This window comes from Notolabrus celidotus, chromosome 19 (genome assembly GCF_009762535.1).
Source record: "Notolabrus celidotus isolate fNotCel1 chromosome 19, fNotCel1.pri, whole genome shotgun sequence".
Classification (NCBI taxonomy): Eukaryota; Metazoa; Chordata; class Actinopteri; order Labriformes; family Labridae; genus Notolabrus; species Notolabrus celidotus.
Genome location: NC_048290.1, coordinates 12,750,310 through 12,777,326, shown reverse-complemented (window position 1 = coordinate 12,777,326; position 27,017 = coordinate 12,750,310). Strand labels below are relative to the sequence as shown.

The 27,017-nt window shown below is 39.9% G+C and overlaps 1 protein-coding gene across 1 annotated transcript in view; it reads right to left on the bottom strand.

The window, feature by feature from the left end:
* itga1 (integrin, alpha 1) overlaps positions 1-13,672 on the bottom strand; it is a 62,949-nt gene extending 49,277 nt beyond the window's left edge. Inside the window, exon 1 of the mRNA XM_034709139.1 lies at positions 13,353-13,672. Coding sequence (XP_034565030.1) covers positions 13,353-13,398 — 46 coding nt within the window. The 5' untranslated portion in view covers positions 13,399-13,672. The remainder of the gene's footprint in view (positions 1-13,352) is intronic.
* Between the last annotated feature and the right edge of the window lie 13,345 nt (positions 13,673-27,017).

Genomic DNA, 27,017 nt, shown 5'->3' with positions numbered 1-27,017 from the left:
ATCAGCTGTCGCAAACACCATCAGTAAGTGTTGGGTCTTCTGTCTGGCTCTTTGATTCTGCTGTCAACAAACTTGCTTCAGCAGCAGTCTCTGGATGTTTCAAACAGCAGGTACTGGGTCCTGCTTTCTTCACTTTGACTCAGTATTTCCCACAACAGAGAGAAGTACTATGCATGCACTCTTTGATGCAGATTGTAGTATTCTTCTTGAGTCATACTTTTCCTATTCAACTGTTATTCATATTTGAAACTAGAGCTCTGGTCAGTTAATGATGTCCATTAACTGACACAGTCTTAAATCCCCATAGTCTCATCGTACATCTATTAAAAAGACAACGTATTTAGAGTGGTAGGGAGGAAATAACTGGCCTAATGAGACAATCACATGTTAATTAACTACCACAGTTTTTAAGCTTATTCCACATCACACTGGCGCGAAACAGTGAAAAGTTCCAAACAGACACTCATTTCTTCCCAAGGAAACTATTTCTGTGGAAGAAGAGTATCATGACTTGCGTGGCCGTTGGTGTTGGCCTCTCGTCTGAGAGGTTAATGTGAACATGTTGCTCCAGGCTCCAGACTGCTCCCTGTATGATGCCAGTTTGATTGATAGCGCTGGCCTGCTGTTGGCCTGGGAGAGATATAGGGGGGCGGGAGGGGGGGCAAGCCTGGTGCACAGATGCAGCATTGCTCTGGTCGCAAACACACACACACACACACACACACACACACACACTCACACACACACACACACACACACACACACACACACACACACACACACAAACTCATGCATCTAAGATCTTAGCCTATCAGCACTTAGCAGGTAGGAAAGCCCCAAAGGAGTAGAAGTATTTGTGTGTGCATGGGTGATGTGTGTGTTAGGGCAAAACTTTTTTATGTGTTTCTTCTGGCAAGATGGGACGGGATCTTGATTGGCACACCACAACAAAAACAAGGAAATGATTCTAGAAAGGCTCAAATCCTGTTCTACGAAGAAAACAGTTACAACAAACTACAGCCAAAGTAAGAGAGCTTTCAGAGTAACATCAACTCAAGGAAAAGAGAGATTTTTAACCCAGGTTATACTTTTTGTTACCAGTAACACTGTACTGACCTTTTGTATTAAAAATGAAGTACAGTGTCAAAGAAGTATGGGGATTATGGCGATGTGCCTGAGAGTACAAGTTCTTTTCAAAGTTAAAAATGCTAGCATAACCCATCATCACACAGCAGAAACTCAAAACCAAGGGAGTTTTTTTGTCTTATTTCGTGTAAAAATTATCTCATTGACTTAAATGAAGCCACATTCACCTGACAAGTACTCGCAAATATCTAATTTCAAGATATTACAAGCAAAAATTTTGAACAGAATTGTTTGTTACAAGTCAAACAATCTGCCAATGGGGTGTGACAAATTTACTCAAGTTTCTTGAATTAAGACATTATTCTTGTTACGAAAACGTTTCTTTTCCCATTGGAAGATTTTTCGCTCATAACAAGCAATTCAACTCTTAATTTTGGCTTTTCATATCTTCAATCAAATGTTAATCCGGATTTATCCGGTATATGTGGCTTAAACTGAGTTTAATGAGAGTGAGAGAAACACATTTTCTTAGTTTTTAGTTTTTGCAGTAGACTACAGAGAAGACAATATGACAGAAATTGGTAATTCTGTTCCAAAGAGCCATGTAATGTTCAACCCAGGGATGGGACATGATTTTCGAATGCTCGAATATTCATTCACTTATTAAAAATTTTGAAAGTACTATTTTCATCTGCACCTGATTGTAATACGGTATTCCCGCCAGATGGTGGCTATAGAGCGTCTCAAAGCTGTTTGCTAACTGCATTAAATAACAGAAGAAGAATGCTAACTGCATTAAATAACAGAAGAAGAATGCTAACTGCATTGAATAGCGACAGAATTTGGAAACATTAGTGATATTAGTCAATGGAAATACGTGTGCAGTGGTGTGAGATTCAGAAACAGAAAAAATTGCAGAGACTGACCATGGCTGTAAAATGTAAACATACACACCATGCTTCTGCGTCACAGAAAATCGACATGTAGGTAGGAGTCAGACACTGCCAGTGCCCTCTTCTGGCAGAACCTCGTCCTGCTCCATTATTGCGAATAATCGCTGAATAGCATTTCGGCCATAGGTAAACCATCAACTTTCTTCTCTACACATCACCTTTTCTACCATCCAAGTGTGTGAACTACAAGCTTTAATACAGTTTGACATCACTCATGTTGAAAGCTCCGTAGAAAAAGTAGATTGTTTGGACCACCGGTTCGGCTTAGCAATTCGTTGTGTGGCCAATTCACAGAGGCTGTAGTCCATGAAGCAGGTGGACCAGGTTTGGTACCAACCAAAGACTGTATAAAAAATGGACGTGGTATCCGTGACGTCATCCATCTGTTCCTGAGCGCTGTTTTGAAGCCAATCGTCAGTGGGTGCCATATGCTGAACTCAACCAAACTTTATGCAAGCTAGTATGAGGTAAAGAGGTGGGCCTTTAGCCTTTTCGCTAACAGCTGCAGTGTGACCGCCTGTCAATCAAGTCAGCCACATCCTTCTTTGGGCAAAACTTGTAAATTTAATACCTTAATGAGCTGCAGATTTAAGCACTTCCGCTTGGGCTTCAGAGGTTACCACTTGGTACCAACTTGTAGCATATCTCCCCCCTCTACTCTGTCTTCACACTACTCCCATCTGGTCGCAGATATAGATCCCCATACTGTAGGCGAGCCCGGTTTGGCAGAAGCTTTTAGCTCTGCTAAATAAAATGCCCATGTAATGTGTCCGACGTGTTTAAATGTGCCCTGTGTGTTCATATGTGTCCGTTGTGTATATATGTGGGATGATGTGCACCATTGTTGTGAGGCTGGGTGGATGTTTAATGTTTATCTGTGTTTTATACAGGTATTCTTGTACAGACGGTGACAACAAATCTCCTGATTAAGGACAAATAAAGATCTATCTATATCATTCCCCACTATCTCTTACCAATTGTCTACTCTATTCACTGTCCTATCTCTGAATAAAGGCCCAAAAACTTGTAAAAAAGAAATACAAAAATCTTGACACTCCTTTTCATAAATTGTGTTTAACTATCACCTTAAGTTTTGTTCTATATTCTTGTCAAGTCTTTTTTTCCCCAGATTTTTGTATCTGTGTGGCCAAGTTTGTAGTAGAAAATTTGTTTCCGTGGGACGGACAGTATGGAAACATTTAATTTGTCAGAGAAAAAATGAGCTAATATGATGGCATTTCTTCCCTTGACTAAAGTGGTTTTGGAGGTTCTTTGACTCCTTTGGTTTGGTTAATTTGGTCTGGAACAAATAAAAAAAGATGTGACAGACCCTTTTCAGTGCTGGTCAGCGTTTTAGTCAGACTTGCTTTTTATAAACAAACCAAGGAAACAGACAAGTAACTCATTCTGTGAAAATAAGCTGCCACATGTGTTACTTAACTGTCAATTGACTGGACTACTTCATGAAACATTTAGATCGTCCTTTTTTAAAACTTGTAACGGCTAATACTGAACCATGACATAAATAAGCTGCAGTGGTTTCCCGTTCTCTTTGACCTACGCACTTTTCACTCTTCCCTTTGTTTTCACTCTATCTTGAGATAATGCAATCTCCCCCCATGACAAGTTCTCTGAGAAATGCCTTCCTTTATAACTCCCTTCACGTCTCACCAGCAGCATTTCGCTTCCAACAAGCTTTTCGTTACCTCTGTCTGCCCTGCCGCCTCCCTCCCATTAGCCCCTGATGCCTCACAACAACTGTGAACAGCAACACCAGAGGTCACTTGACCAAAATAATACCTTGTCGCAGAAGCTGTCTGTGATACAGCAGTGTGCAGGTTAGTGAAGAGACAGATTTGATTTCTGTAAAATTGTGACAATCACCATTTTTGGTATGCAAAAGATAATTATGGTCTCCCAATAGGTTGTGTTTTTTGAGTGTGTACTTTTTAAGTTTCAAGATTTTGATATGTGTTCAATTTGGAAACAACTATATGGGGGCTTAGTGGGGCAAACAAGATGCAATTGAAAATTTAAAATAAAAAAAGCTTAATTGTAACAGACTGGAGAAAAGAAGTGATGAAGTGTGAAGCATGTAGAATGCTTTTATGCGTTCAACGTGTGTGTCTGTGTGTGGCTTGACCTCTCCTGGAGGTTAAGACCTGTGTAAGCTGACACAACATGTGATGTCCCACCTTCACGGGTGTCTTGTTATTTTGGACAGATATCAGTTTCTTTACAAAGTGTATACGTTGTTGGGTAAGTTTGAGGATTAGTCTTCACTTATCTCACTATCATGTTTACGCTTCAGCTTAGGGGCCACTTACAGGAAGATCAAGGAGATAACTATAAACAGTTACTGGCCAACAAGATGTCAACTGTTTGTATTGATCAGCATAAAAGAGCAACATAATCGCATAGTTTTCATGAAACCGGCGGGAAACTATGTTCTGCTACAACCAAAAAACTTTTGTGCTTCACATTGAAAGAAGAGACAGTGTTTGGCACAAGAATCACCTTGGCAACCCAGAGTGTCTTTATTTTTCTCTCTCGCTTACCCTGTCTGCAGCTATGGCACAGACAGACCAGTGATGATTCAGCGATGACTCAGTGCTGTGGTAGAGCCCGACCTCAGTGTGTGCTGCTGACAGTCATTCATATACTTTTCTTTATTTGCAAATTATAACGTAACTAGATTAAGACTCCACACACATGCAAGCACTTGTGCGAGACTTTTGTAAACAAAACCAAACTGTTGGACGGATTTAAAAAAAAGGCAGGGTTCACTGTTGTTCAAGAACACCTTAATGTTTGTGATAAATACAACGCTCTGGTGCTATTTTGAGGAAACATAACATTGGGCCCACATAAGCATGCCAGGACAGTAGGGCGCAATAATGTGGAAGCAGTGTGTCATGGTAATCTTCAATTTGGGGTAAGACTAAGTGGCAATCTCTGGATGTGAGAAATGAGGCCCATGCAGAAGTGCTAAAAACTGCAGTTCCTAGAGTGTCCACTTGAGGCTGGCTCTGGAAGTACCAGAAACCACCATGTTTACAGCCTGGTACAAAATGGATTTTGGTCTGAATAGTTCATTTTTATAACGTCACACTGTAGGGGGGTGAATTTGTTTTGTAACTCAGTAGTTTGGAAGATTTTAAGTTTACATGTTTTGGATAATCAGAGGCTTACTTGATTGACTGACTGACTGACTGACTGACTGACTGACTGACTGGTTGAGACAACATTCCTAATATGGCAAACATGTAGGAAAGGCTTAAAAACTCAGCTTCAGAAACAAATGAATAAATCACAACAAACGTTATCTCAAGAAGTTTTTACAAACATAGCAGGTCTAGACCGTACTCTATGTTCAATTATTAACAAAGACCTCCCTCTTACTGATAGGACTTCATCTTATTGATCCGCTTGAGGCTGGCTCCGGAAGTACCGGAAACCACATACACACCAATTCTAAAAAGACGATCTTATAGCAGAAATAAACATGTTTACAGCCTGGTACAAAAGACGAGTGTAGTCTGGATAGCTCATTTCTCAATCGGCACACAATGTACAGGGGGTGAATTTTTTTCTAATGCCGCAATTTTTAAGATATTGAGATTACGAGTCTTCCAATGAGAGGCACAGCTGACTTGATTGACAGAAGGGAACACTGTAGCTGTTGGCTAGGAGCCTCAAAGCCCGCCTCTTTAAGTCACAACAATCGCTCGACAGAAGCACTATGGCTCCCGCCGACGACTGGCCTCAAAAGAGCGCTTCAGAAACAGATGGGTGTAGTCACGGATACTACGTCCATGTTTTATACAGTCCATGATTGCACTTTGCAGTATTTAGCTAGTTACAGCGGCAAGCAAAAATGTCCTTTTTAATGAGGCAGAAACCTCGAGCAGAACCAGACTCATGTTAGACAGCCATCAACTTCGACCGAGTTGGGGTCCATGTGTCACAGTCTATTGTCACAAAGTCTTAGTGGTGCCTGCTCAGCTATGGCTTTTAACACAGAAAACAACTGTACCTGACCTTGAGCATATTTCATTTTGGAAATGACACCAAGAGTGTCATGGTTGCCACATGCTGCAGAGACTGCAAAATCAGTTACACATCTGTAATGGTTTGAAGCAGTCGGGTATGAACCCGAGTCATGTGGGTGGCCTTTGTGGTTTCACAGGCTGGGGGACAAATCTTTGAACCTTCATTTGACGAGCACACTTCTTCATGGAACTATATGCTCTTCTGTTTAGTACGCAGATCAGCAGAGCAAAACTTCCTGCCTGGTAAGCTATTTCTAAACATCAGTTACCTCTGCGTGCACCCAAAATGCATGAGTTTGTCTTCAATGAGCTGCATGTGATACTAGCCTGGTAGACGTGCAGCAAATGTGTGAAAGTGAAAAACTTAAAGCAATGTTGGCCTTTCCCTTTTTAAAATGCAGTCTTTATTTGTGTTCAAATCACTTAAAGATTTATTATAAAATTTAGCTAAGTGAATGTTTCATGGCTTAGAATGGAAATCAAAGTCTGGGGCAAACAAGAGCTGTTACAAAATGTGACTGATTTTCGTGTCTTTACTTTTTAAAATAAAGCATACAATGAAAATTATTCTTTACAATGTCTAAAGTCAAATTAACGCTTTCAGTTCCATGTTTATGTTCGACATTCAATCAAAAACCAAAATACATTTTGTTTACTATCAAATTAAGCAAAGAAAAGCCACAACTTCTCCCTCATTTTTCATAAATTACACCTTGGGAATGTTTATACCAAAAGATGTCCAACCAAACCAAAGTTTGAGTTGGAAATAGCCCAAGACTTTCAATATTTTCTCATTTCAATATATTCTTTATGTGCCTGAGTGTAACCACATTGTCTTTAATCATCACTGTCATTTGTACTTTCCAAAAGCAAGTGCCAGTAGATGTTAACACAGAGACTCCTAATTGTAGGTGGAGATTTGCGCATGCACTGACTGACCCAGATCAACCACATGTATTTGCAGTTGGAGAACCACATAGTTCCAGATCCTGCATGATAGCTGCTGTGGTGGTGTCAGAGTTTACAAAGACTCTATCATCAAGTACATGTTTCAAGTCAAAAACATCAAAAGTTGAGTTGTTTCATCATCAAGATCCATGGAAGTGATACAAACTCAATCAGGGACTGTCAAGACTTTGAGAAATATTGGATCAACCAATCATTTTGTGGTATGGGTTTTATGTTGGCTTCTCTGTAAAGAACCACATCCTGTCTCAGTTTCAAAAAACGTTTCTGCTGAACTCAACGGACTCATCACACTGCAGCTCTGAATAAAAACACTCACATTTCACTTATGTGAGAGTTTAGTCACTGAAATATATCATCCTCCGTTGTGGATATCTCACAAGGAACCACAAGGAATCCTTTCATTGGGAGAAAATGATGCTAAAATTTCCCTGGAAAGCATTTCCTTAAAAGGCTGATTATTCTGGTGAGGAACACCAGAAAAATGCTGCAGAGCTGACAAAATAACAATGGATGACTTCATTTTTCATGAAGGAATGTATCTATTATGTTTTAGATGACTGATGGCAGGTTTGCGATAGTTATGATGAGTGCATTGATGGGTATTTGATTACGCACTTGTTGGTCTGCATCCCCGTCATGGACTTTACAAGCAGGACGAGAGTTTCCAGCCCTGATCTTGTGTCACCCTGATTAAAGCTGAGGTTCTGTAGGTTGATTACATTTTTGACCATTTTTGAAATCCATGGCTCATTGTTAGCGAAGATACAAACTGCTTTTTTTGGAATGATCATCTTCACAGAAAGCGATATATGAATAAACTGTCTCTGTGAATTCATCCAAGCCATAACATACATTTTGAAACAAGTCCCAGTCTGTGAGACTATAGCAGTCCTGAAGCCGTTGAATGGAGTCCTGTGACCAGACCGGAACTAATCTTCGTTCCGGCTTGTGTTTCTTCAGGACTGGTTTATTGCACGGAATCAAATAACCTGTGGAGTGGTCAGATGTACCGAGTGGGGCTCTTCGGAGGGATTTATATGCTCCTTTCACCAAGCCATAACACAAGTCAAGACTTTTCAGAAGTTGCGTTGGACAAGTGACATATTGATGAAAGTTACCGAGGGATTCCCCCGGTCTACACTAATTAAAGTCACCCATAATAAAGTTTGGGGCGTCCGGTGCTAACGCCTGTAGCTGCTGCACGGTCTTTGTTATTATCCGAGTGCCCACCTCTATGTCAGCCTTCGGATGAAAGTACAAAAGCATGACAAATAACTGTGGAAATTCCCTTGGCAAGTAAAAGGATCGAAGAGACACAGACAAGAGTTCAATGCCAGGAGTGCACAGGGTCTGCAATCTAGTGATGTTCGATACCACCGATTTCCTTTCCGATCCGATACTGTGTAAAATTCAGTCTGGTATCGGCGATACCGATCCGATACCGATACTTTGTGCAAATACACCTATTGTATCTGGTAAATCTAAAAAAAGTAGTGTATATCTGAGTTATTTTTTATTTATTTTAAACTTGTAAGTATATCGAGGAAGCTGCCTCATTTATGATATAGCTGATACAACAACAGAAAAAACAAACAGAGGACACAATCATACTAAATATGTGAAAATGGTGTTTTAAACACAAACAAAAAAGAATATAAGTAAAACAATAAAACAATTACAATAAATAATTGTTTTATTATTAAGAACTAGAACTAGTAGTTCCCACCAACTGCGTATCATTTAGACAAGATCTCAATGGTTTAGTTACTTTCCACTGTGTTCCTGTTAATGATATACACTGTCTCAAATGATTGAAGTATCAAAAGTATCGATATTTTGATTTGAGAATCGATTTTAGAGCATAAAGATCTGGTATCGGAAGTATCGATATTTCAGTATCGATCTGCACATCACTACTGCAATCCACTTTGTTGTGAAGTGACTGGACATTTGTCAGGATGAGAGATGGGAGGGGGATCCAACGATGGCCTGTCTTTTTAAGCTGCTGACGAGCACCGCCAAGTCTACCCCTCTTCCTTGCTCCCGTCGGTTTGGATCTCCGGATGGAGGTACTCAAAGTAAAATCTAGGCCGATGATTTCTGCAGGAAAAAACGTTGTAGGAACCACGATGCCCTCGACGGAGGTCGAGCATGAGGAAATCGCAGCTATACCACTAAGACTCAGGGGACTCACAAAGTCCGCACAAAAGAAGGCACAAAAAAATACACAGGATAAGAGAAATCCCTATCAGGCTTATGTGAGCGATCGTTGCTTCCCACACACCACAAAACATGGGCGAAACACAGTAAAAGCACAACAAGAGACAACACAAGTCACAAGACGCTGCTGTGTGTCGCCATTACTTGACATCTGTCACAGGATGAGACAGGAAATGTGAACCATGAGGTAAGGGTTAGTTCATGCGCAAATTTTCTAATTTGTAAGAGGTGTGAAAACATGGACATTATCACACATTATCACACCAAAAGCCAGGTTGACTATCAGAAAATGACACTATTGACACTATTCTGGTTCTTTGAGAAAGACAAATTAAAAAAAGCTAAAAGCTAATTTGAAGAAAAACATAAAGAGCAGAGTTGTGCTCAGGTGCTTTTTGGTGAAAAGTATTTGCATTCATTTTAAATTCTGCTGTGATCAGAGCAGTGAACAAAATCCTGTGGTCAAAAGCTATCTCCCAGTGCATTATGTCCTGTGCCAGTGTTGCTAACACTGTAGCTACCTGTGCTACTTTAGCACCAAGCTGTTTCAGATCTACATTCTAAGAGTCTGCCATGCTTTCAGTTTTATGAAGCAAACTAAATGCTAATGTTTGCTAAATAAGGCGGAGGGAGAACGTAATCGCATACATCTTTGATCATACACAATAGACAGAAAAAATCGTGGAAGACATTTTGACCACATCGAATAAAAGGAAGATCTGTAGATCACAGAAGTCTGGGCGTTTGTCCTCTATGGACCATGAATGACTGAGTAAATCCAAAATAAACTAACATGATCAAATCTTAATCCCTAAAACATTTCAGGAAGTCTGTCTGTCTCTGCCAGCAGACAGTTTAGGTTCCATCAGTGCTGATTGCTGTGATTCAGGGAGTGAGCTGATTCATTCAAAAGATAGCAGAGATAGTAGAGGAAGAGGGCAAGGGCAAAAAAAATTGCTAATGATGGAGATGGCCGAGTTCACGACTCAGGTTCCTGAGTTTACACAGAGCTTGAATGCCCTGTAACTTTTATCTCTTGACCTCAGGTTTTGGTAAATTCACCATCTGCCTTGGCCGGCTATGTCAGTTAATGAAAAGTATTGAAATTGCAACTATCTATTACAATTGCAAACTAATTTCAAACTTCCACAAAAAAATCCTGACTTGTATATATATATGTCCTCTCTGTTTGACAAGGCAGCTGAATGGGCTACATCTAATGTAGTAAAATCTGATCTCCGCATTGTCCTGCAGCTGCTTTCACAAACTATGTGGGATGTCTGTGATGCATTCAGTGCACTGAGGAGGGCACACACAAACAGCTTCACTATGTACCACTCACAAGCACAACAAAGAGAAAGAGGGCAGAAATACAGAATGTCTCAAGAAGGGTTTCAAATAATTATTGAACAGTAAGAATTAATACATTTACGCCTATCCCACACCAACAGATTCTCCACAGTAGAAATCTCGCAAAATCCCTCATGGTCTAACGTGACTTTAGAGATAACTAATAAAGTGGTTGTAAAGCTAAATGTTAACTGCCTAGCTCCAGCCATTGAAGTAGCCATTTCTGTTGAACTCCTCTCCTTGTCAGTACAATTGTGGTATGTATTTCGTTGTATAAACACTTGTGTTTTTGCCACAAATCAACCAGCTGGACCTCCATTTCTTATGTCCATCTAACGTAACACTTTGTGTTTTCTATTCTCATCACGGTTGAATTTTTTTGTGCTTCCTTCTTCAGTCAGCTTGCTTCCTGATTGGTCATAATTTCATTCCAAGTGACAGCCTAGATCACTCAGAGGGTGTGCTTGACTGTTCTCAGGGTTCCTCCCACACAACAGGATGTATGACTGTAAGTTTTAAACATGTTAATAATTGAAGTTTTTGAATCACTTACCTCACACCACAGGGAGATCTGGCAAGATAATCTTTACCATCAACAAACCTAGGACTTTGCTGTCTTTGTCAGAAGGGCGAAATTGGGCCCATAATTGGCCCAATTATCTTGTAACGTGTGCCCTGCTTCAGTTAACCTGTCTTTACAAAGGTACTTAATGGCTGCCTTCTCTAATGGGGGACTTATTGGAAAAATCGGAGAAAACATTAACAAACTAATTGTAGTGCTGACACTGACAGTAATGCTAACTGTGAGTCAGACAGAACTCTACTGGAAAAACTATTTGACTTTATAATTTCTGAACCATCCCAAGAATTGTAAAGGAAATTTCTTTTTGGCTTATGTTGGAAACCATAGACGCCAGTACAGATACATCAGTGATAATCCCATCGTATCATATATATTGGCCCAGTAATATCTAGTGGGGCTTTAGTTTGTACAATGCATAATATTTAATAAATGCCTTATACTACTCCCTAGAAACAATGGTGTCTTAGAATGTCTTATTGTCAGACCAGTAGTCAAATACTCAAAAAAGTTCCCCTAGAAGAAGAGAGGAGCAAACTTTCTGTATATGAAGTTCAGGCTTGTATTGTTAGAGTACATGCAGATTTTCTTTTCAATCACTGAATGAATGAATCGACTAATTGTTTCATTTGACAAAACAATACATCTGACAAGCCTCACATGAATGTTGTGACCATAATGGCCCTTTTTTAAACACTCTTTCAAATCACTTTAATGAGTGGCCAATTAATCAACTAACCATGAACAAAAACATATCAACCAACGCTGGAATAATCATTAGCAGCAGCACTCGTCTGAGTGTTCATGCCATTCACGTCCTATGTAAGCTTGGTCACTCCAGTCCGGCACATACTGATTGAAGCCAGATGCCCTCCTCGGCAGCAGCAACACCAAACTCAAACCACCTGTAGCCCCATCTCCGTTAGGAATTTACCCAGATTAAATACTGCCACTACAATAACCACATGTGGGCCTCTGAGGCGGGCAGGGCCAGCTCCCAAAGCACAACATGGGATCTCCCACTAAGGTCTCAAAACAGATAGGTTCTACCCCTGTGTAACCCATCTGAGGTCACGGTCGACAACAACTCAGACTACATTACATTAGCTACATGAGTGTTGGTCTGAGTGTGCAAAATGAGACAGACACAGAGAACTAGTTTGAGAACCTGACTTCTTGAAGGTCTGCTGCAAAAGCTTCAGCCACACACACATTTATTTGCATTTCTCAGTTCCCCAAGGACCATCACAAGCCAGTGTCACATGTAAGCGTAGAAATCTGAGAGACTTTGCTCTGTTTCTTCTTCTCTCTTTTTTTCACTCAACTTCACGGGTACTTTCCATCATGTTTCAACTACTTGGACATGACCTAGAAGTTAATTCAGCTCTGCTGCTCTGGAGCTGAACTTGAGCCACACCAATGGGACTCCACAATACCAACACTTCTACATATCCATTACTAAAACAGAGCCTCTCTGCCTCTTGAAGCTGGTGTAAAGACAATATTCATTTCACTTTAACCCTCTTAAAATGAAAATCTAATTATCACTGATGAAATCCCCCAAATTTCATTCGAAGTAATGTTTTGCCTCAGGATCTGACTCATGCTTTTGCGAAATACCAAATTTCTTCAAAAACATGACGGAATTAGATTACATGACACTGCAGAAATGTTTCCCTAGAGGCAGCAAAACTTATTTTCCCAGTGTGCTTTGGCACTGGAGTGCAAACACCGTCATGCATCACCCAATTAGAGCCCCATACAGTAATTTGACTGCTTGTAATGTGTCTGTTTTATGAGGCAATGCCTTGCTTCTAAGACCACGCTTCTGCTACGTAGAAACAATTAAGTGGTTTCTCCGCAGTCAGAATAACTAACATCTGGGCAATAGCTGGGGCGCAAAGTATGTTCCCGGGGGCAGTTTACGAGGACACAGTGGTGCCACCACCTCATAATGGGCGTGCAGGCAACGTGAGCGACACACCTAACGGATGCTTTTCGTCGTAAGCTGTCAAGCGTGTGCGCAAAATACGCGCTGGAGACCTTGACGCGGAAGAAAACTGCTGTTCTTTCTACGTATTATGCAGAATTTCACAGGAAAATCAGCACTGAAAAACTCAACTCAAAGGAAAAATTACTTACCAAAGACTGCTGCTGTTGTCAAAGAAAAATTTGTTATCCCAAGCATCCTCACGCGCGATAGATGTCCTGTAGAGCTTCAGTTATCCGGACCTTTCCGTTTCACGCTCCCTGTATGGACAATCAAGAGATCCCCAGAGAAGCAAAACGGCTAAATAGCTAACAAGAGTCCATAAGGCATTTCCTGTTTAACAGCAGCAGCAGCATCCACAGTTGAACTGTCAAAGGTCCCGTTTCAAAGTGACTCCACAGCTCGGGATGAGCTCTGTTGCAATGCGTGCAGCTGAGTCTGCTGAGCGGAGCGGGACAGACAGAGACAGGGAGGAGGAGGAGGAGGAGGAGGAAGGCGGGAGGGAGCGTTGTAAGTTCAGTCATGCACAGGACCTTATATGCAATGTTTGTGGGGGCTTGGTCCGACGGTTGATGGGGAAACTGTGAGCAGTAAAAATAACTGATGTCTGTGTCTGTAAGCGATTAAACAATTAGACTAGAATAGTTTAGTTTTAATGCGCAATTTCAAGCCTGGAACAGCTGATCATGTACTTTAATGTTCTATTAATAGCTCGTTTAAAATGGTATGCATTTTATATTAATAATAATGATAATAATAATACAGTTAGATCAGAACAGTGTCAGAGAAAGGAAATGGGTATAAGTGCTCTGAAAATCTGGTTAGTGTCAATGCATTTAATGTTTGGTTTACAAAGTTCAGGAAAATGTTCCTGCTAGTACTACTTACACATAAAAACTTAAATTGGAAGACAGTAAAATCTAATGACTGTGGTGGAAACCCACACATGAATTGTTACATTAAAAAATCAGGGTTTTATTATCTGATGCTTTTTTTAAAATGGTGTTGATATCAAAATTTCAGGAGCAGGGCCATACCTCAACTGCGCCTCTTCCGCTTTCCCATAAATTCAAACCTGACCATTTCATCCTTTCTCGCTCTCGTTTCCTAATCCCGCTCACCCTTCCCTTTCTCCTACTGCTCCTCTCCTCCTTATCCATAGGGCCCTGAGGGGGTTCGTCGTGCCCGGGTGCTACGACGGATCCCCTACGAAGCTTCCCCAAAGCGACTACGAGTTCAATATCGATCAATACAATAATCCCTAATCAATAAACTATCTTTCAAATCTCATTATGTTGTTGGTGTGGTCCTTGCTAGTGAAAGTTGTTCCGAAACCCTTTTGGGACTCAGCTTCCATATATAGCTTTGGCCTATCTTTCTCAGGGGTCCACACTCGTTTCCCAGCTGTGGGTTTTTATTGAAAGTTGGGGCCACTGTACTTCATTTTAAATAAGTTGCCTACCATCTTTTCTATAGAGCCACATTTTTCAGAAGAAGAATGTCTGCAAATCATTTTCTATTAGAGTGAGTGCCATATTTCAAGCTCAAATCATAATTGAAAACCCCATAGTTAGGCCCACTGTCATGAAAATATCTAATGTGGTGTTTTGCCACTTTCAAGCTAACATTAGACAGAAAATGGCTGGAAGCTAACATTACTTCTTTGAAGTGTTCTTGATATACAATGAAAGGGGTAAACAGACTTAACTATGTTGAAAGAAAAATATTTGAACACACTTGTTCTAGTGTAACCACCTCCTAGCTTGCATTAGCTAGGAATTCACACTTTTTCTTGGCTGTGTCCGAAACCACATACTCACCTAGTACGTACTACATACTCAGACAGTGCTTCATACTGCCTTGTCAATTGGCTATAAGTATGTGGTTTACAACATACTTATGTACATCATCTCTGTGCCATATGACTTCATCACCACATATCTTCTGTCCTAGCTACAATGGCTAAGCTAGCACATCTGACGAGTCGTATATATTCAACAGCAATATGCAAACATTCGTTGCTTTCACAGGAATGTAGTTACTTTTAACCATTTGTATACTGCTTACTGCTAGCTAGCAATCTCCTCAGCTAAGAAGTTTAAAGAGCCACTGTACAATTTGGGGCAGTTGGGTGTCTTTAATGATCACCTGTCTTAATCTATGCATCCAGGCATTTCTTCCATAATAAAAATCACACACTATGACATAAGAACATATCAATTTCTCAATGCGATGCCATACTTAGTATGATAGTATGTGGTTTTGAACACAGTCCTATTGTATCTGTAAACACAATCTAAAGAAATATTAGCATTTAGCCACTTCCAGTTCCTCACTACTTTGCTAGGAAGATGCTGAATACGAACGTTAGCTGTTGTCTGGAGGTAGCTAATGGTTTAGAAAGAATGTTGTTTAACCTTGAAAGGGTATATATATCTCCAGATTTACAACATTCATTGTCTTTTGGTTGCTTATAATCAGGAAATAATTTTTATTTCCCAGATTCCTAGAGTCGATAACACTGAAAACCTGAGTGGTTGATCTAGCATTGTTGAGCTGTGGTTTTAGGGCATCTTAACAAAACACAGAACATGTCATTGCGCATTAATTTGCATGCCAGCATGACCACGTAACCACTGTTGCAGCGTGCACAAACATTCCAAAATATTGGTAAATTAAAAATTGGGCGCAGAAAAAAGTATTTTGTAAGATTAGAGAATAAAAATTGAGGGGTGATTTGGTTCAGATGCTTGCTCCATGAGCAAACCATTCAAACTCTAACTCAGCCCCCGTGACTTACAAAGAAAAAAGAAATACAGGGTTACAAATAGTCTGAAAGTGCTGCCAATTTCAGGGACCCACAGCTGGTGAGAAATTCTTGGAAGATTATCGTGGGATTATTGGAGGAAGGGTGTCTGCAAAAAAATTGTTCAGGGAGGCCAGCAGAGCTCCCTCAGTACAACAGACTGGGCTTATAGTGCAATAACTCCTATATTTGCTTATATCTGATACCCTGGTCAGTATTTCTACTGCCACTTGCAATAATCACATAATAAAGGTGTAAAATTGCACCAATTGCAGTGTCATTATTACAATTATCTAAGCTTGATTGCAGCAAGCTATCAGGCAGGGGGGGGGGGGGGGGGGGGGGGGGGGGGGGGGGTGCATCCAAAGTTTGGATGAAGATTTTTCTTTTGCTGATTTGGTCCTCATCAACCTTTTTCGATTTTCTCTTTTTGTGTTTATTTTTCCAAACTTGCATGTGTGGTTTCCCTTTTCTGTATTCAGCGCTCAGTTCATTTCATCTATTCATTCATATATTTTTGTAGATTGCTGCTATTGTGACCAAGTGGCAACTTTTGACGATGAAAAATTAAGCCAACACTCTGGAAGTGCAAAAAAGTGCCAAGGAAAAACGTCCTTTTAACAGGCAGAAACCTTGAGCAGAACCAGACTCATGTTAGACAGCTATCTGCCTTGACCGAGTAGGGGTTGGATAGAGGGATAGAGGAGAATAATAGAGAGAGAGAGAGAGAGAGAGAGAGAGAGAGAGAGAGAGAGAGAGGAAGAGAGAGAGAGAGAGAGAGAGAGAGAGAGAGAGAGAGAGAGAGAGAGAGAGAGCAATGATAGTGATGACATAGATAGTACTTCCCCCTTAGATATTTTAAAATTATTTACTCCATTACAGGGTATTTGAACTTAAGAACTTATGTAATCAATGTCTCAAACATATTTATATAGAAAAAAGTCATAAAATGTGACTCCAAAATAATTGCACAGTCTCAGAACAATACTCAATTTAGCATTTTGACATAGTAAGCCTTTCAGCTGCAATTTATGTCCAAGAATCAACTGGTATAAACATTTGCAGCAACACCCCCATAGAAACTATAATAATGTAAATTGCTTACAGCTGATGCAGGCCAATTGTTTTGTATTATTTTCTGTTTTTTGTTTTCCTAGTTTAAAGTTACTTTAAACCCTTTTCTAAATAGTGTGTTGCTCTTTTTTTTTTTACTGTATTGGTTGCATGCAGGCAAATGTTACTGGATTATATCAGTGCACCCACACAAACACATACACACCTGTAAGTGTATATCCATTTCTTCAATCACTGTGGAGCAGGACCACTGTGATCCTTCTCCATGTCTGTGTGTAAATATTATGAATGCGTCTATACAAAGCAGTACAAACATGAAGATCGTTTAACATCTTGCAAGCAGAATGAGCTTCATACTGTACATACAATATATCCTGTTGTAGCCTTCCACATCATATGATAATCCATACACATACATGCAACTTGTGCACACTTTGAAACAACAGGAAAAAACTCATCTGTATCAGTCGGGGATCTCAGGAACTCCCAGTGAATGAGACAGTTTACAGGAGTCCTTCCTGTCTTCAGCCCTGCAGACATCTCAGACTGAGACTCAGGAAGACCCTGATTAGTTTCCATGTATTTCCTCACTGCAGCATACTCTACCCCACCCATCTTCCCCCTCTTTCCTCATCCTCTTACACACCTAAGCAATCTCACATGCTTATTTTCTTTGTGTTAACAATGTATAGAGAGTGTAGAGGTGGCTCTCTGTGTTTTCATTTCTTACCCTCACGCAGTTTCCTCCCTTTCCTCCGTTATCAGCCTTTCATCCTGACAAGTTATATTCCTCAGCCATGGAAGTCTATTCTAATGTGTTTTTCTTCTCATACATTCCATAAATGTCTATATACATCCAGACATAATGATAGCACTAGAAGCATACAAGGCTTTCAGGGTCTCTAATGAGTCTAAGGCATCTTCTAGCAACATCACAAATGCTCTTTTTGAACAAAACATTCTCCGATCACTGAAGCTTTTCTGAGCTGCTTTTTGTGGTAGACTTAATGAAGACAAACTGCATCCCAGGCCCAGTAAATCACTTTAAGTGAAGGAAATTAGCCTTCTTCAGAACAATATTCATTTCAGACGGAGTCAATGATTGAGTCATGGTAAAGCCAAAGTGGTGGACCCTCCTTGCCCAACAACAATCCCTCTCGTCCAGTGAAAGCTATTTACAGTGAGCATCTCAGGAATCTGTAATGTATACAAAAGGATAGTGCTCCTGTGTAAAGGTGTATGACCGCTTGGAGTAAACATATACTATGTATGGTGTTCTCTGTTATTGTACTGAATGTTGATATAATAAATGGAAATGTGTGACTATCTAACTACTATCAGTAAACAAAAATAAACCGGCTCTGGCTTGGACTATCTCTTAGTTATGCTGCTATAGGCTTAGACTGCCGGGGGAACTGACACACTGGGATCCTATCTCCACCTTCTCCCCCCATCACTTACTTTAACTCTCCCTGTCCCATTAAAGTTACTAACCATAGCTACTTCTTCTACTACTAGTATCTGGTTCATCACTATCATATCTCTCTCTCTCTCTCTCTCTCTCTCTCTCTCTCTCTCTAATAATTGAACATACAGCATGGTCTAGACCTGCTCTGTTTGTAAAAGCGTCTTGAGATAATGTTTATTGGGATTTGGCGCTATACAAATAAAGATTGATTGATTGATTGATTGATTGATTGATTGATTGATTGATTGATTGATTGATTGATTGATTGATTGATTGGTTAAATATCTTTTACTGTTTTTGATTGGTTTATGTCCTAATTTGTAACATGTTATACAAATAATCAACCCTTTGTAAAAAAAAACAAAAAAAAAAAACAAGAAAGAAAAATCAACAAATTCCACCAGCAAGTACTGAAACATATTAATTCACATGCGTGAAAATGATCAGGATCAGGAAGAAGTAAAAACTTTACCGTAGGTCTTTGAAAATGATCAAGTTCCAAGCAGCAGAAGGCAAGATAATCTGACTTTTACCTCACCATAACACAATTCAAAGCCCATAGATTCCATATTTCCCTTAATTCAGTCAATATTCTATTTGTCAGACCCTAGATCTGGTCTGGTAAATGTCCATGTTCTTTCTAAGCCTCAATGCCAGCTTGTAACTGGGTTTTCTGCTATAAATTCCTCCCTAGGCTCAGGCTGCAATAACCCTGATAACAACTTCAGAAGTTATTTTCTCAGACTTTGCAAAGCTTCTCCAGAGCCAAAGAACATACAACTTTTATCACAGGTGATAAGATGATGATAACACTTACTTGTATTTCTTCAAAAAACACTTGATGACACCTAATTTTTCTCTGGAATTAAATAACAAATTCCTTATTGGTGTACATAGGCATTGCTAATTAAGCTCATTCTGACTATTATCATCATTATGGGAACCAGAATGGAGTACAACAGCAAACATTGCTTTTTATAGTTGTGTCTGCACTCACTCGCATTATTCATGACAGGAAAAATGCAGCATTTCACTGCTTTATAAGGATGTGTTGACTCTATACTGATGGAGTATTTGACTTAGTCCAAATTTTGCTTCTGTGTATTATGTCTCAGTAACAGAAAAGGGAATGAATGGTTGAGATAAGACTAATTTCACATGGTTTTGCTGTTAGTGGTAGCGACACGGGTAGAACCCTGCGTGACTTAGCAATCCCACTGGGGATAAACTTCAGGGAAAAAAAGAAAGTCATCTGTCAGCTCAGTGTGAGAGAAAGCAGATCCATCCTGACTTATTCCTCTTTGATGAGAACAGCATTTGACTTTGTTTTGAACCCCTAACATTGACCAGAACAAGGTGGGTGAATGAAAATATCTCCAGTTTAACTTTATTCCTGTGTTCCCCCTCTTTCCATGTGCTTCTTTTATACTAATGATGTGACTTTGACAAATGTTCAGAGGGACATCAACAAACAGGAAATGCCTCATAATAGGAAGCAGATGGAAACCAATATGATAAGTGGATCTGTGTTTTATTTCCCAAGTTTTGGACATAGCCTTATCTCAAACCATTGAATTGTAAGATATCCTGACAATTCTCTGCAAACTCTGCAAAGGAGCATGTCATCATAAGAATTTAATCCTTACTTTAAGCTAGAGAATCAAAGCATTTGGGCCTTTTTTGCCAGTTAATATTCATCAGACACTACTGTAAGTATCCTAAAAAGTAACCCTAATGTTCAAAAGGAAAGTTTAAACTGGACTCCTTTGTTCTTAAATCAGAATTCAGACTGTGATGCCCGCTTGGAAGCATGTGAGTAGAAATTAGCACACTATCTTCAAAGTCATCTTCCATTCCCTCAAGGCAGACAAAAACAAGAATCTGACACATGCGGGCAGCAATTAGTGGGGTCTTCAGTCTCCTCCTCACTGGTGCTCCCTCTCCCTCTTTGTGCTGCTGACAGGACCTGGAGCTTCTCCTCTCTCCACAGAGGGTCTCGAACCTTTGACTCTGTCAACACTGAGTCAGAGAGTAGGTTACAGCCTGGTCACCAGCTCTTTGTCTCCCACATACATGCCGGGCACCTCTGCCCTCTATTGCAGCAGTGCTGGATCCTTCTTCTGTGGTGACCCTTTTCAGATCAAGCTTTGAATTACCATGACCTGGATGACTGAGAACCTTCACAGACATTTGTTTGCAGAGTTATGCTCTCATTTAGTGTCATGGTCCATAACTTAAACTACATTATTAAATGCATCCCTGAAATCAAATGAATGTCCTCCCATCAAGTAAATAAATGTGCTCAAGCAAATAACTCAGTTATACACCCTATTATTTAAAACAATGCAGGGCACTCAATCTGCATTTCTCAGTGCCTGTCAGTCAGCCCACTATTTATTCTGAGTTGTGATTTTTTTAGCCATTTTTGCCTTTATTGACAGGACAGCTGAAGAGAAACAGGAAATAAGGGGAACAGAGAGTAGGAGAAGACATGATGCAAATGGTCGGGAGTCAGGAGCTGAACCAGCGACCTGTGCTATGTGGACTGTAGCCTCTGTGTTTTGGGCGCACTTGGACCGCTAGGCCACCTGCGACCATAGACTATATAAAATATGGACGTAGGATCCGTGACGTCACCCATCTGTTTCTGAAGAGCTGTTTGAGGCCAATTGGCGGCGGCAGCCATATTGCTGCTGTTGAGTGATTGTGACGTAAAGAGGCAGCGTTTGAGCCTCCTAGCCAACAGCTACAGTGTTCCCGCAGTCAGCTGTGCCTCTCATTGGAAGACTCGTAATCTCAATATATCCGAAATTGCCACGTTAGAAAAAATTCACCCCTCTACAGTGTGTGCCGATCAAGAAATGAGTTATCCAGACTACACTCGCCTTTTGTACCAGGCTGTAAACATGTTTATTTCTGCTGTAAAGATCGTCTTTTTTCCATTCATGTGTATGTGACTTCCGGTACTTCCGGAGCCAGCCTCAAGCGGATCCTCTATGAACTGTAGCTTTTAGCACTTCCACATTGGACTTATATTTTTAGACCGGAGGTTGACGCTTGCCTGCGACACCCATTATTTATTCTACACTGAATTAGGCCAATCTAAACGGCTTTTGAATAGCTTGTCACAACATTCATGAAAAATGTCCATGGTTCTCAGAGGGTGTAGTTACATTTTGGAGGAGGTGCACTTCAGCTTCGTGTGTAGGCCTCTACGTAGGTACGGGAGCTACGCGGGCCTCCGGCGTAGGTTATGCCGTCGATTCCACGCAGAAGTACAAATCAGGCTTTAGCTCAAAGCACAGTTGTGTCTCTTTGAATAGCACCCTACAGAGAGGCTAGCATGGTTGTAGCCTTTTAGTTTTGTTTTTTCCTACGACAACTGACAAGACTTAGCAGCATTGTTGTGGAAATGGAGTCAAACGTTGGAGGAAGCCTTTATATTTCTAGGTTTCCCTCTGGGTGACTGCGACTGCCTAACAATGAGAGGAATGTGACTTCTGTCAAAGTTTGTCCCCAGACCCTGGTGTCAGCATACAGGAAATTTGATGGGGCTTTGCTCAGTAGAGGGATTTTTTTAATAATAATGAGTGCCAAAACTGGACTAAAGTCACTCCCTGAAGGCAATGTCAAACCAATCTACTTGAAACTTTAGCATGTGACCTTTGGTACCGTGAGAATCGAGGAATGGATCAATTTAATGGGTTATTCTTTTTTGTCCCAGTGAACTGACATCCTCTGGGGTAAATCATCAAGAATGATGTAGCTGCACATGTGCACATACACACGCACACACAGTTGTTTGCAGCATGTGACATCACATTCTTGGCATGTCACACAGCCATTGTGATCAGAGGATATCATATTCAGCTAAGTGCAGTCATTTCTTGGCATGACATCTGACATGTCGGCATGGTTGACATGGGAGGAGACGTGAAGGGGGGGGGGGCAGCTCACTGGGGGCTCAGGTTGACTCCTGAAAGTTATGTTTGCAATTTTGTACAGGAAAAAGTTATGAATTCTCAAGTTTGCTGAGTATTGAGTAAAATGACCTTTGACCCACACGGTCATTGACTTCTCAAGTTCATGGAGATATACTCAATGGAGACAAAGCTGAATCTCAGTGTCAAAGCATCATGTTTCACATTTATTCAATTTGTGAATATTATTTGATTTTATTGGAAAGACCTTTAGTTTATTGTCTATAGTTATTGGCATTGGCAACAAATTCCTCAATCTATCTCATCATCTCATCCCAAACTGACTTTCTTGACTGCTAGTGGCATTATAATGCATAATATATTATATTATATAATTATCTTGCTCTATTATATTATGTTATACTACATTATTATTGTTTACTACAACTCACGGTCATATTACATACCCATATTTATTTTTATTAATTGCTAATCTGTCATTACCAACTATAATCACACCATGTCAACCTGTCACTACTGAATCATTTTTAATACTGCCATTAATTACTGCTATTTAATCTAAATTCCATTTGTAACATTGTATATATCTAAATTGTATTTTATCTTTATTTATCTGTTTTTATTTTATTTTATTTTATTTTATTTTATTTTATTTTATTCTATTTTATTTTATTTTATTTTATTTATTGAAACTTCTTGATTGTACTTATGTCTGGGTTGCTGTAGCAACTGAATTTCCCCCCTGGGGGATCAATAAATAATATCTTATCTTATCTTAAAGTTACAGTGTAAAAACTGCTGCATGTCTTGTCAATGCTCTCTGTTGCTACTAAAACCTAGTTTTAGCTATGGCTAATTAAAAAAAAATTCCTCACAGGATCAGGGCTTTATTAGTCGCTGCTGTAGACGTCCTTCTGCTGTGTACGTTCCAGACTCCAGCTGCTATAGACGTGCCGGACTCCAGCAGCAACAGCTACTACTACTAATAGTACTACTACTACTGCTATTGTCTCATTACTATCGCCGCTCTCTTATTCTCCTCTATCCCTCTTTCCAACCCCAACTCGGTCGAGGTAAATGGCTGTCTAACATGAGTCTGGGTCTGCTCGAGGTTTCCGCCTTTTAAAAGGACGTTTCTGCTTGCCGTAACACTGCAAGGTGCAATGCTCATGTTAGATTAAGATGAGATAAAATCGAGTCCTGTCAGTAAGAGGGGACTGGATTGTACCCTGTCTTAATGTTTGGTCTTTGTTAATAAATTAACATAGAGTACAGTCTTGAGTCTGTGATTTGGCACTATACAAGTAAAAATTGATTGATTGATAAAGATTGAAAACTACAGTAACTGTTACTACCTAATTTAAGAAGTTCAACCACTACTACAAGTATGTAGACCAGGCACCTTCCAAGCTAAGCAAATACTTGAACTCAAGGGATCTGCACAATAGCCCAAAAGGAATAACCTGTTCCAATATTATCTTGAATATACAGAAATGCATCTTTTCCCTCTACGCCTACTGAACCAATTGAATCTCCTAATGATTATGTGTGAAGACGTATCAAGAATATTTAATCCATTCACTTTAAAGACCATTTAAAATCCAGTTTTAAATATATAGAATCATTTTACATGCCACACATTCTGGTCTAGCAGTAGGTGAAGTTATTTTGGTCTCATATGGTTTAATTGTTGATACAGTATGTTAGAATTTTACAAATACACTCCTGACCATTACATTTTTGTTTGCCAACTGAGTCCATCCATCTGTCCAAATAACAGGGGAAAGGTTTTTTCTATTCAGTTTTCCCAGGTGGTAAACCTGAACACAGTCAGCAAAATATTTGCACTCCTCTTGTGTCCACCATATGCAGCGCTGGAGCACGTAGATTCCATTTTCCATAACAGTCTACAATAGTTAAACTCTAGCTTGGGGGCTGCCAGGTTCCCTTTTGTTTATGAATACTCCTGTCATAACTGTGAGGAAGTTAATTTGTGATAGATTTAGTTTTGGTGACAGGTCTCCTGCTGTGAATATGAATTAAGGGGGTTTAGAGGGCACCAAAGCTCCAGTTCAGGCCCTCAGGGGGTTGAATCTCCTCAGGTAGAAGCTGTGCTCCTCAGCGGGAATATCATGTGTGTTTGACCCGTCCGTACTCTGCCTCCCTTTGAGTCACCAGATGATGATTAAGATCACAAGGTCCCCATGCCTCCTCATTATGTTCACTTTCCACTTGACTTATTCAACCACAAATGCTGTGTTTTGTGGTTGACCTTTGACACAAACTTTGATTGTCAGAAAAATCATCTGGTGAGGATTATTAGCTGCATGCTTAAATCTGAAATTAACTGGGGCATTGCATTTTTTTACACTTGTGTATTTTACTTTGTTTTTAATGGTGCAAGAGGGGGTCAAAACTGTAACATGATTAATAGTTAAAATAAAATACTGTACAATACTGTACTGATAACATGTCAAAGTCATAGACGACGGTCAGTGTCTTGTAATCCAGTTGTAATGTAAGTTAAGATGCAATTTCAGGCAACAAATTTAGGGTACCCTGAGTATGTTTTTAATGCAGAAAAAATTAAATGGTTGAATTCATTAAACATTATAGTAGCATGATGGTGCAGTGTTGACATTTTAACAGTAAGCCTAAAACGTTCCTTTTTGATAAAGCTTATAGTTAGAGCCAGCTCAGGCTTTGAGCAGCTATTAGTTATGCTGGTATAGGCTTAGACTGTCGGGGGAACTGGCACACTGACACACTAGGATCCTGATTTCTGGAAAGAAATAATAATTTCTTCCAAAATATGGCAAATCAAAGGTATAAAGTAAGAAATGGATGCACGTTACTAAAGTTTGAGTGTCCCAAACTATAACTCATTACAGTACTTTAATGAATGTAGGTATATATATTAACTTTCCGCCACTTGCTCATTTGCTTTGATTTAAGCAGAGGTGTCTTGGATACTCTATCACTTCTGCTGAGTAAATAAACCAAATGTTCGCTTTGAGGTCAGCTGCAGGTTCATCCGTTGTTCCCAGTCTCTCCACTCTAATCACAATCTCTAGCGTGAACAATGTTGGCCTGCTGTCAGCTCACTGGTTTTATCACGCTAACAAGAGAGAGTTATACTTAATGTTCATGTTAATGGATGGCTGCATGTTGACTTTCTCTGTGTGCACCGTAGATATGTGTTTATGCGTGAATGGGAAAGTATATACAAGGTCACATTTGGGTCTCTGACATGTGCGTAGACTTTCTTACAGCTGGGTTTGAGAACCTCTGGAGGGGTCCCATTGTTACAGGCTTCCTGTAGAAGTCTAGCAGGGAGAACAGAGGAAAGGGAGGATCAAACCCAAAAAACATAAAATCTGCAGGCTAAATAGAAAAACAACATTTTCAGATTTGGTCCCAGAAATGCTGCTAATTATCAATTTGTGAAAAATTGAGGGCTTCTGCTCATAGATCGAGCCTCACACACACATTAAAAACACATTTTGTATGAGGCCAGAGAGTGTTCATCTTCCTGTGAAAATTTTAATTCAGGAGCAATAAAATCCATGATTGTATTGTCTCTGCCTCAGCCTTACCTTGTTAGACATGACCACTAGCTTATTTTGGCTAATTTTAGCAAAAACTAGCAAACATTGGATAAAAGTTGCAGTAAAATGCACAGTCTTTGTGTCACCCCTCTAACTTTATAACTAATTTCAACTTGTGCTCTGTACCACAAGTCAGCACTGAAGCTGAAATCTATAGAGGAGTTGGGTATTAGCATTAATGTGGCTTGAAGCCAAGCACATTGGTACCTAGCAAAACTAACGTTAGAAGCGACAATAAATAATATTTGAGTCACTTAGGGTCCGCAGAAACAAACTGTGAAAACGATACTTACTTGTCACCTTTAAAGTTTAAATAAAGTAGACTTATTGTTTTTTTGGAGTAGTATTGTCCACAAGGTGAAAGTAAATCCCAGATTTAACCTCTTTTAGCTCTGTTTTTGGTCTCTATCAACTCCTCCACTTCAGGGAAAAGTGTGGCTCTTTGGTTGCTAAATGCTCCATCATGTTTTCTAGTTAGTCACCAACTGTGAACAATTGTATTTAGACTATATTGGAAATGCGGAATTCAACCAGGCATAGTGTGACGTAAATGCGCGGAGTTTGAGCCTCCTAGCCAACAGCTATGTGTTCCCGTCCGGGAGTCAAGTCAGTCATGTCCTTATTTGGGCAAAAACTCGTAATCTTAATATCTTCTGAACCGTCACGATAGAAAAAAATTCACCCCCCGTGCAGTGTGTGCCAATCAAGAAATTAGCTACGAAGAGCCAAGCTGTTTTTTTAACCAGGCTGTAAACATGTTTATTAATGCTGCCAAGATCGTCTTTTTTGAATTGTTGTCTATCTGTGATTTCCGGTGTTTCTGCAGCCAGCCTCATGTGGATTCTCAATGAATTGCAGTTTATAACACTTCCGCATGGGCTTCATAGTTTGATTTAGACGCTTAGTTCAAAGTGCACACT